This window comes from Dromiciops gliroides, chromosome 3 (genome assembly GCF_019393635.1).
Source record: "Dromiciops gliroides isolate mDroGli1 chromosome 3, mDroGli1.pri, whole genome shotgun sequence".
Taxonomy (NCBI): domain Eukaryota; kingdom Metazoa; phylum Chordata; class Mammalia; order Microbiotheria; family Microbiotheriidae; genus Dromiciops; species Dromiciops gliroides.
The window spans coordinates 217,078,748-217,091,229 of NC_057863.1; the positions used below are offsets into that span (position 1 = coordinate 217,078,748).

Here is a 12,482-nt window from a genome sequence, read left to right on the forward strand (position 1 = left end):
TAGGTTTTCAAAGTTCCAAGTCAACTAGAAGACTTACTGATGCATAGATGCAGGGCCTTTCTGAAGGATCTCACTGAAGATAAATTGTGGGCTAGTACCTTCTTTGGCTTGGGGAATTTGTACTTCCTCTCCCTGGGCCAGTTCCTCCTGGGTAATTCATCTTCTGAGAGAGTGGCCTAAGGCACTAGCAGATCAAAAGACTTGACCACTTGATCACACCACCAGACAGTGTCAGTAGGGACTTGACCCCAGGCCATCCTGATTCCAAGGACAGTTAATCTATCTCCTACTTCCTCTCAAAGTTTATATTAGATGGATATTTATGTATATATAAGCACACACACATATATATTGAAAAATATGTATTAGGACTAGACTAGACTAGACTATATGAATGATTTTCTAATCCCATGCAATTCTGTCTGTGTGCTTATAAATAAGGAGGCAACCAGGTGGCTTAGTGGATAGAACACCAGACCTGAAGTCCAGAAGACAGCTTTGTGAGGCCAAATCTGGCCTCAGACACTTACTATCTGTTTGACCCTGGGCAAGTCAGTTAACTTGCCTCAGTTTCCTCATCAGTAAAATAAACTGGAGGAGGAAATGGCAAACTACTCCAGTATCTTTGCCAAGAAAACTCCAAACAGGGTCACAAAGACTAGGATACAATTAAAACAGTTCAACAACAACATATGAGGAGATATTTAGATATAGATATATACATATATTTATGTTGTGAAAATGGGTACCTTGGTTTGTTTGAGCACCCTAATTATCCAAGTAACCAGAACAACTGTATGAGGACTGGCAGCATTGGCTAACACACCAACAATCTTATGCTGACCAAGAGTAAAGCTAGCTGAGGGGGCGGCTAGGTGGCACAGTGGATAAAGCACCGGCCCTGGATTCAGGAATACCTGAGTTCAAATCCGGCCTCAGACACTTGACACTTACTAGCTGTGTGACCATGGGCAAGTCACTTAACCCCCATTGCCCCACCAAAAAAAAAAAAAAAAAGAGTAAAGCTAGCTGGACCTGCAAGGAATTAGTAACTATGAAGTCAATCAAAGACTTATCTGGGGGGCAGCTAGGTGGTGCAGTGGATAAAGCACCGGCCCTGGAATCAGGAAGACCTGAGTTCAAATGTGACCTCAGACACTTGACACTAGCTGTGTGACCCTGGGCAAGTCACTTAACCTCATTGCCCCAGCCCCCCCCCCCAAAAAAAAGGACTTATCTGACTACAGGATAAGTGACTGTGGATATGGACCTTATCTTCAGCTATTCCCAAACTTTGGAATAATTCTTTCTTTTTTTCTATCAATCCTTGACCTGAACTGCCTCCTTATCAAAGGCCACATTCTCCACCCCTGGAATCTCTCTCTCTCTCTCTCTCTCTCTCTCTCTCTCTCTCTCTCTCTCTCTCTCTCTCTCTCACACACACACACACACACACACACCCCTTTGGGAATGGGCCTTTCTAAACCCACCTTTCCTCCAAATTCCTTACTTGCTTTTGTTTAGAGTACATACAAACCCTTGAACTCTACTGAATGAAATCCTACTCAGATCATGTTAGATTGTCTTTCCTGATTTAGTAAAACTTTCTTTTAATTTTTGCAGGCATTGTCTTTCTGTAGTTTCCTTTCCCTTCAGGAAGAAGGGGATGTAAATCTTGAGAGCTAACCTTTGTCTTTTTGTGGTGAAAAGAACTGAAAACTGAAGGGATGCCCATCAATTGGAGAATAGCTGAACAAGTTGTGGCATAGGAATGTAATGGAATACTACTGTGATGTGAGATATGATGAGCAGGCAGATTTCAGAAAAACCTGGAAAGATTTAAGTGGACTGATTCTGAGTGGTGAGCAGAACCAAGAGAACATCATACACAGTAATGGCAACATTGTGTGATGATCAAGGCGATAGACTTGGCTCTTCTCAGCAATACAATGGTTCAAGGCAATTCTAAAAGACTCATGATGGAAAATGCTCTCCACATCCAGAAAAAGAACCGTGGAATCTGAATGCAGTTTGAAGCATACTATTTTCACTTTTGTTGTTGTTTTGGTTATTGTTGTTTCTTCTTTCTTGTGTTTTTTTTCTTTTGTTCTGATTCTTCTTTCACATGACTAATGTGGAAATAATAACATGCTTGTAATGCATAACCTATCAGATTGCCTGCTGGCTTTGGGAGAGGTGAAAGAGGGGAGAGAGGGAGAAAAATTTGGAACTCAAAATCTTACAAAAATGAATGTTGAAAACAATCTTTACATGTAATTGGGAAAAAAAATAAAACACTATTTTTTTTAAAAAAGAGAGAACTAGACATCTGCATTCTCTAGTCTTCCCCTTTGGGGAAAGAGAGATCTAAGTTCCATTAAGAGAGCATTTGCCTCGGTTTTTAATGTGTGTGTGTGTGTGTGTGTGTGTGTGTTTGTGACACAACAATGTAATGCATAAGATCCACAGATACAGATATACACACATCCGTGTATATGTGTCTCTATCATTAAGTAGATTGTTTTTACCTGTTTCTCCGCATCATCCATTCTCTTGAAGGAATTCTTTTCCATGGTTACATATGGAATCTGACACTTCACTCCATGAAGCTCTGCTGGATTGCTGTATCTTATTTCGCTGTCATTTTTCATGGCCATAAATCGAGGAAGAGGCAATTCTTTAGGAAAAGAATCAGATAAGTTCAGGTGAGACAATGTTAAGAACTCATTGAAAAAGGGGCACTTGATGTCTCAAAAAAATGAATCATCTGAGAGGCAAAACTTTGAAAAATAGAGTCAAACCTATGATTTTTTTCCAGAAAGAGGAATACTATAATGAGGTCATCATAACAATACATTATGATTACATGAATAATATTTTCTGTGACATTTTTAAGACTGCAGTTGCTTCTTCCTGGAACAAATCCAGTCTTCAGAGGTGCCTCCCACTTCATCCCTTAGTTCAACACTATGGCTTGGGATACAGTCCTGTGCAGATCTAAACACTGGCACATTTTTATAACAGTCACGTTGGGAATTGTTTTTGAATCCCATGCAATTCTCTCTGTGTATGATTTTATTTTCATTCTTAAAAATGTATTAACCATTAACAAAAACAAACATTTAAACAAACAAAAATGAATTAATTGCAGTCAGAAAGACTCAAGTTCAAAGTCTACCTCTGACTTGTACTGTCAAAGACCATGAATATGTCACTTGAACTCAATAAGCCTCAGTTTCTTCATCTGAAAAGGGGGCAAAATAATAATGCTAGTACTCATCCTGACAGGATGGTTGTATGGCTGGAATTAGATAACATATGTAAAAAAGACTTTGAAAATGATAACATATTACACAAATGCCAACTATTAACATCATCATCCATAAGCCCCGAGGCTCCAAATTCATCTGGTGCAATTCTGCAGGGAATCTTTGTTCTGCACTTTCCATCTTGCTCTCATAACTCAAGGATGGAAATGATATTGAGCTATATAAATCAATCCAAAGGCTGTAGAGTTTCCACTGTCAAAATCATTGGCTACAGCTCACATTTTTTTACACACAACCTATAAGAGACTGTTTTGCTATAACTATGTGTCTTTCAAAAATACAAAATAGCTCTGAAAAAAAACTCCTAATACTCATGTACACTCTTGGTTTTTGGCAGACTGAATCATACTCTCTCCCAAATCAGTGCAACAATCATATGGCACAAAGAAATCTAAAATGAATGTAATATTAGAGATTACCCATAATCATTTGCATCTGTATTCATTGTTAAATACAAGACAAATAAATGTTCCTTTGCCCTCCACCAGTTTTCCCTTCCAAAAACGCAGCTGCATCTCCAATGATTGATGCTGTGAGAAAGCCAGAAAACATCTCAGCAATAGAAAACGAGCATGCAGGCAGCCCAAGGGTAAAAACAGCCTCCGGTTTTCTAACATGTATATCAGGTATCTTTCTAGTTAAGATACCCATAGGAGGTATGCATCTCTATCTCACTTGATCCAGGGGAGCAGGCAACAAACAAATCCCTGGGTAAATCATCATCCAAGGACCCAAAGGAAATACTCCCATGTGTACCCTAAATTGGATATAAACAAGAGTAACCAACCTGAAATGACACAAATCTTCTTTATAGAGAAAGAAGCCATTTTCAAATGCTTCCTTACCAACCAGCAACACTTAAAAACTCATGACAGTTAAGGGCTTAAAAAAAAAAAATTCCATTATCTCATAGGGTGAAGCACATAAAATGCAATTTTAGGTTTCTGCTTTCAATAGGGGATTTGCCTCAGTTTAATTTGTAAAGAAGTGGAGCAGAGAGATCCTCTAAACCTAGTCTACTCCTCCTCCTGGGTTTGGAAACACTTTCTAAAAATTCCTTTAAAAAGATGTCTTTCCTTGTGGGCGGATAGTATGTTTCATCAATATTCTTTGTCTTGGATCATTGTATTGTTGAGAATAGTCAAGTCATTCACAGTTCTTCATCGAACAATATTGCTCTCTCTGTGTACAGTGTTCTCTTGGTTCTGCTCACTTCCCAATACAATATTATATCTATGCTGGAGATTTATATATACATATATATAAATAAAACAATTCTATATCGCAAATAAAATTTTAAATTTTAAAAAGATGTCAACAGGGGCAGCTAGATGGCGCAGTGGATAGAGCACCGGCCCTGGAATCAGGAGTACCTGAGTTCAAATCCGGCCTCAGACACTTAACACTTAACTAGCTGTGTGACCCTGGGCAAGTCACTTAACCCCAATTGCCTCACTAAAAAAAAATAATAAAATAAAAAAAAAAAGATGTCAACACTCACCTTCTCCACATCCACTCCTCTCATTCTTCTTAGCCCTCTTTAATCTGACTTAATCACTCAATGGAAATTGCCCTTTTCAAATTTATCAGTGGTCTCTCAATCGCCAGATCTGCTGTTCTTCTCTCAATCTACATCCTTCTTGTTTTCTTTTTAAAATTTAATTTATTTATTGTTACATTTTAAGTTATGAACTGTCTCCCTGCTCCCTCTCAGCCCTGCATTAGAAAGGGTCACTATTTGACATCAAGACACATACACACACACATATGTAAAACTACACTGTTTATCAGTTCTTTTTCTGGAGGTGGATAGCTTTCTCTGTAGCTTTTGATACTAGCTCTCCTGCTTCTCCTAAGTGCCTTACCACTCCTCAGTCACTTTTGCCAGATCATCATCCATATCCTGCCCCTTTGATGTGGGCATTCACCAAGGTTCTGTACTAGGCTCTCTTCTCTCTCTACACTTGAGCCCATTAGCTCCCTTGGGTTTAATTATTATCCCTATGCAGACAACTCCCAGATCTCTATGTACAGCCCCCAAAACTCTCTTGAGATCTGGTCCCACTGGATAAACTGCCTACTGAATATTTTGATCTGGATGCTGTATAAGCATCTCAAAATCAAAATATCTTTTTTAAACATTCTCTTCTTCCTTCTAAAACCATCCCTTTTTTTTTTTCTGTACCCCTTATTTCTGTTGAGGGGACCATCACAATTCCAGTCAACTGGGTTCAGAATCTTAAGAGTCATTCTTTTTTTTGTTTTATTTTGTTTTTTGCAGGGCAATGAGGGTTAATTGATTTGCCCAGGGTCATACAGCTAGTAAGTGTCAAGTGTTTGAGGCTGGATTTGAATTCAGGTCCTTCTAAATCCAAGATCAGTGCTTTATCCACTGCACCACCTAGCTGCCCCTTAAGAGTCATTCTTGACTCACTGTCCCCTACCCTGCATAGCCAAATGGTTGATAAATCTTATCCAACCTAGATGCACAACCTTTCATGCATCCAACTCATTCTTTCTACTCATCCAGCTACCAGCCAGCACAGTTCAGGCTCTCATTACCCCTCAGATATACTATTGCAAAAGTCTTCTAACTGATGTCTGCCTCATCCTTCCTCTCTCCAGTCCATCTTCCACAGAGCTGCCAAAGATATTTCTAAAGCACATACCTGATCATGTTGTTTCTCTAGTTTAAAATCTCTCCCTATCACCTCTAGAATCAAAGATTTGGAGTTGAAAGGGATTTCAGAAATCAATAAATCCAATTCCCTCATTTAACAGATAATGAAACTTAAGTCCAGAGAAGCTAAGACTTGCCCAGGATCACACAGTAACTGAGGCAGAATTTGTACTCCATGCACTCATTCCTCTAAATAACATCAAATACCAATTCCTTTGTTTTTGTAATCTGACTCCAACCAACATTTTCCACTTTATCAGACACTCCTGGTGGCCTGAAGTCATAAAGATCTGGGTTCAAATGTGGCCTTAGACACTTAGTTGTGAGAATCAAATGAGATATATTTGTAAAGCACTTAGCAGAGTATCTGGCACATAGTAGGTGATTAATAAAGTGCTTGTTCCTTTCCCTTGCTTTGTTCCCCTTCTAATTTTAAGTCAATGACTCCATGGACTGTCCTATTATATTTGGCATTATCTCTTTTGATCCTCACAACAACCAGGAGAGAATAATGTCCTGAAAATCTAGAGAGAAGAGAGTATCAAGGAGGAGAGAGTGAGTGATCGGCAATGTCCAAAACTGCAGAGAGGTCAAGGAGAATGAGGATTGAGAAAAGAGCCCCTGGATTTGGCAACTAAGAGATAGTAACTTTGGAGGGGAAAGTTTCAGTGGAATAATAAAGTCAGAAGCCAGATTATAAGAGGCTAATTAAGAAGAGAGTGAGAGTTGGGGCAGCTAGGTGGCACAGTGGATAAAGCACCGTACCTGGAGTCAGCAGGACCTGAGTTCAACTCCAGCCTCAGACACTCAACACTTACTAGCTGTGGGACCTTGGGCAAGTCACTTAACCCCTATTATCTCACCAAAAAAAGAAGAGAATGAGAGGATAGAAAGTGGAGGCATCTATTGTAAATAGCCTTTTCAAGTTTAGCTACAAAGGGCAGAAGAGATACAGGACAATAGTAGCAATGGAAGGATCAAGTAAGAGTTTTTTCAGGATGGCAATACTTGGACATGTTTGTAGGGAAGTAGGGAAGAAGCCAGTACAAAGAAAGAGATTGTGGGACAGTGGAGGTGACAGACAGGGCAATATGTTGGAGGAGAAGGCATGAATGGGATTGCCTGAGCAGACAGAGTGGTTACCCTTGGTAAGAAAAGAGGCCACTTCATTATATAAATAGGGGTGAAAGTAGAGAAAGTTGCAGAAAACACCTGAGTGATAGATAGGATATGAGGAAGAAGGGGAAAGAGGGAGCTCATAGCTAATGGCCTCAGTTTTTTTCTGTAAAATGTGATGGATGGTTCTTGGCTGAGAGAGTATGGAAGGTTTGAGGGGGGATGAAAATGTTTGGAAGAACTGCTTTGGAGGGTGGAAGAGTGAGTTGACAAAGCAAGTGTAGAAAAACTGCCAGTGAACTAAGTGTGAATAAGGCTTAGATACTTCTATTGGACTGAAGGCTAAGTGTGAAAAGTCCTTTTCAATGTAGAATTCCTTGTAAGTCACTGGATGAAAAGGAGTAACACTGAATAGGATGTGTATTTGGTCAAAGAGGCTTGGTCATGCCCTATAGATTTTGTATAGAATAGCAAGCCAATTTGGAACCAGGAAGAAAGGAGAGATTCATTCTAGCCAAACCTAGAAGAAGGAATCACTTGGGGGAGTGAGGGAGTAGATGACTCCAGCCTTTACCTCAGTCTCCTTCCCCCACTCCCTGGCTGGAAGGGAGCCTTATAAACTTTGGAAAGCCAAAGGATTTGGATTTTCCCATTGACCCTAGTCTTGGCAGCTTCCCCAGAAGAGCTGACACAGTGCTTTGGGAGTCAAACTAGACACACTGAAGAAAAGCATATTTGGACAAGGAGACCATCAGAAACCATAACTGAGGGAAACATCTCGAGGCTCTAGCAGAAAGGACTCCCAGTAGCTATAAGTTAATCCTTTTTCAAACTTGAGCCCATTTTCTCCTGGTCTCCATGTTTTCATGGTAAAGGGTGGCACAGATTTTTGGGAGGAGCATTTGAAACAATAGTTTTACTATACCACCTTGATAAGTACCCTTTTTCTAAACAACTACTAAACTCTGCAAGGCTAATTGATATTAACCAATAATCATGGGAGGAAACACCCTGGTTGGGGCTCATGAACATTACATCATAAAACATTACAAAACAATCCCCACAGGCCTATTTCTAGGACCCAGAGGAAGACAAGAAATGTCGTTACTTGTCTTCTGAGGACCCAGTATAATTATTACTGAGCCAAAATCTACTTCTTTCCCATATTACTACTGATTCTGCACAATGAGGCCAGACAGAAACTAAAACATTCAGAGACTACTTATGTAATAATCCCAAAGTTTATCAAGCAAATCTGATTTTTTCAATTATCCAAATATTTCTGCAATACACATTACTTTTAGTAAATAGGAAGGCCTCGCATGCATAAGCAAGCACAAAGGGTCCCATAAAATACATTAATCACACATAACTATGGTAGGTGTGGTTTAAGTCACCACTGCCCTTCACAGAGGGTTCAATCAGAGGGTGTTTGTTACTGGACTGGAAAGATCTCTGTTCTGCTGAACAAAGATTGGGGTAATGGCTTAATAACAATCAACAAGCCATGAGATTCAAAGTGGCAGCTCCAAACCTAGCCTACACTTGTCCTCAAAGCTCTTTAGAACAGAAGCAAAAGCTGAATGCAAATAACTCCTTTCCAGGGATCTTTACCTGTGACATTTAGGCCTAAAATAATAATAGCACCTAGCTCCAGGGGTTATTGTGAGGATCAAATGAGATAAGAATTGCAAAGTGCCTGGCACATAATAAATGCTACATAAATGGTGGTAGTGGTGGTAGTAATAATGGTAGTTAATTATTGTTGTAGCTATTATTATTGTTAACTTTGGGTGTACCTTAACTCTGGACCAGATTAAACAGGCAGAAATGACAATTTTAAGAACTTGAGATTGGTGGTAAAATGCTCATTCTTTGATTATACATCCAACTATTTGACATTTTATATCCCTCCACAGGATCAAGCCCAAATCCAACCTAAAACAAACATAAGCAAAAAGGGCCAAGTAGTTTAAATGTTCTTTTACATATGGTACATTTTACTGATCTAGCAGATATATTTTGCGAGTCACTGAACAGCAAAACTTACACACCATTTAAAATACCATTGAAATTTTGATTCATCCTTAAACCTGTCAGCATACCTTGAAGTCCATAGTTGAATTCTTTGTGGGATTTATAGATACCAGAGCAGTGTTTTTTCCTATTAATTCCTACATCTTAGTCAGTCAACAAGCATTTATTAAGCACCTACTATTTGCCACATATTGCCCATAAATAATGAACAATGGAGAGGGAACTGTTTTAATGTCTCAAATGATAAAATGCTTAATAGTACCTACTGATTCAGTCTCTGGGAGTTATTATCAATTTAGACTCTTACATGTACATTGTCTCACATTACCAATCAATTACTCAATAAAATTTAGTAAACACTATTATGTGCCACGTACTGTGCAAAGCCCTGGATATACAAAAAGAGGCAAAAAACCCTGCCCTCAAGGAGCTTACAATCTAATGGGGGAAATAACATGAAAAAGAATATATACAAAAGCAATCTATATACAGGAAAAATAGGGAATTTAAATTAAAAGAGGGAAGGCCCTGGAATCAAGAGAGGTTGGGGAAGGCTTTCTATATAGGAAGTGAAATGAATAGCACTTAGTGAGAGGAAACTTACTTTTTAGGCATCATACAGATAATTGAATACTCACTAGCCTATAATGAGAGTTACACATTGACAGTAGATACCATTGACAACTAGCTTCTCCAACCCTGTCTGGCTTTATTCTGTCAGCTGGAAGTCACCAGAGATCAATGACAAACCCTATATACTCTCTTGGGTCTCACCCAAATATGTGTGTGTGTGCATGTATGTGTGTACGTATGTGAATAGGTGGTGCAGTGGATACAGTGCCAGGCCTGAAGTCAGCGAGACCTGAGTTCAACTACAGTTTCACTTACTTCCTAGCTGTGTGGCCCTGGGCAAGTCACTTGCTGTTTGCCTCAGTTTCCTTATATGTAAAGTGAGCTGGAGAAGGAAATGGCAAACTACTCCAGTACCTCTACTAAAAAAAAAAAACAAATAGAGTCACAAAGAGTCAGACATGACTAAAATAACTAAACAACAACAACGACAATATTCTATATTGATATAGTGGAAAGAGGGTCAGCCTTTGAAGTCAGAAAGATCTGATATCAAAACCTATTTCTGAAACATACTGATTGTGAGACTATGGACAAGTCTATTAATCTCTCAGCATCCCACACAACTCTCTTAAAATTATAAATTACAGATGAGTTGCTGCTCCACATCTGAGTTAAGATTCAACACTGGAATTTTCTATATCGTTGAAATCACAGGTCAAGACCAAAAATAAAATATGTGTGTGTGTGTGTGTGTGTGTGTGTGTGTGTGTGTGTGTGTATTTGAAGACAGAGAGAGACAAAAAGATGACAGACAGATGAGCAGGTAAATGTTTTTGAAAAGTTAGGTAAAAAGGAAAAATATGTACATAAAGGGGCAGCTAGGTGGCATACTAGATAGAATGTGAGGCCTGGAGTCAGGAAGACTCATTTTCCTGAGTTCAAATCTGACTTCAAACATTTACTAGATGTGTGACCCTGTGCAAGTCACTTAACCCTGTTTGCCTCAGTTTGCTCAACTGGAAAATGAGCTGGAGAAGAAAATGGCAAACCAGTCTAGTATCTTTGCCAAGAAAACCACACATGGCTTCACAAAGAGTTGAACATGACTGAAAAATGACCATTAAAAAAAATAAGGGGTATCCCTAAAAGTCTTAGTGCCATTTTTGCAGTGGAAAATGGGAATTAGCACTTGAAAAGCTGTGTTTAAATTCAGTACTAATTGCTACCTGTGTGACCTTGAACTACCTTCTTCACCTCTTAGAGGTAAAGGCTGATTATCTCTAAGGTTCTTTCTTATGATCCCAAGGAGAAAGGAGGAAATCATACAAACAAAGGCATGTATAGACTAGACCCACCTAAAAGAGAGTTTAAAAAAAAAAGTTCTCAAAAAGTGAGAGAAACCTCTCCTGGGTAATGAGATTTACAATGTGAAACACTTACCACATTTAATACTCTCTATTCGTACAGGGAGGCCAGATTGTGCTGCAGCAATTAATTTCAAGGCAACATAAAACTGTGTTGGACCAAAATAACCCACACGTTTTGCACCACACAGTTCTGTGATCTGAAAATGGAAAAAAAAAGAAAGAAAGACACTGAGAATCATCTCTTTAAAAAATATATATTCCCCCACAAAGTTTAAGAAACCTTAAGCTACAAACACCTTAAAGCACCTATGAATATATCCTAAATTGTTTATTTTCCTACTAACAGTAGGTAATTATTTTAGATTCTGCCTACCCATAAATCGTGCTATTTTAAAACCCAATAGAGATTCCTCCCTTGTTTTCTAAGAAGACACAGAGGCAGAATAAAGACAATGGATGGCTGCCATCCATCCTGAGGAATACAGTTGCCTTTTCAGGGGGCAGTGTCTTACAGTACAAATTATCTGAAAAGTTATTAGGAATAAAGGAATTGGTGATTTCCACTGTGTGTGAATACAGTCACTGAAAACTCTAAACAACATTTTTTTTTAAAAGAAGGCATTCCAGGTAGAAGGCAAATCATAAAAATTGTTATAATTTATTTCTTTAGGGGAAAAAAAGCTGGAGGGTGTGACTAGAAGAGAAAGAAGGAGGGTAGATGACACAGAAGATAGAACATTGGGCTTGGAATCAGAAAGGCTTATCTTTGTGAGTTCAAATCTGGTCTCAGACATACTAGCTGTGTGACCCTGGCCAAGTCACTTCACTACTTTTGCCTCACCTGTAAAATGACCAGGAAAGGAAGGAAATGGCAAATCACTCCAGAATCTCTGCCAAGAAATCCCTAAATGGGGTTATGAAATATTGGATCTGACTGAACAACAACAGCAAGAGTGAATAAGCGAAAAAGAGGCATATAGACAAGACAGGCTTTCCTAGTAACAGTTACTCCCATTGCCACAGTCTGAAACCCAGCAATCATTAGGGGCAGTTGTGTAATGCAAGTTAACCATTCCCCAGTGAATAAATTTTAGTAAAGTTCTCCAAACAGACTTTGATCTTCAGGTAAGTTTTTTTTTTTAATTCCCAAAACTTACGAATTTCTTTGAAAACTTCAATATAACTCCCCAACCTGGCATATCAAAAATAAGTTATTCATTGTGCCTAGCACGGGAAGATGATTTGCAAGGCAGAAGAGAAGATGCTCGCTTCCCATTCTCCCTAGAGAATACTTCAAGTCTCAGAACAGTTATTAAAGATGCAAGCAAGGTAACATTGTAACACTGATGATTTGGTTCTTTATGTCTCCTCTGTATTCTG

General features: G+C 38.9%; 1 protein-coding gene across 7 annotated transcripts in view; it reads right to left on the bottom strand.

Annotated features, from left to right (window-relative positions):
- The window catches only part of REPS2 (RALBP1 associated Eps domain containing 2), a 275,952-nt gene that overhangs the window by 166,553 nt on the left and 96,917 nt on the right, over nt 1-12,482 (bottom strand). For all 7 annotated transcript variants that reach the window (XM_043995038.1, XM_043995040.1, XM_043995037.1 and 4 more), the window contains exons 2-3: nt 11,176-11,299; nt 2,529-2,677 (exon numbers count right to left, since the gene is read on the bottom strand). In XM_043995038.1, the coding sequence (XP_043850973.1) occupies nt 2,529-2,677; nt 11,176-11,299 (273 nt within the window). The remainder of the gene's footprint in view (nt 1-2,528; nt 2,678-11,175; nt 11,300-12,482) is intronic.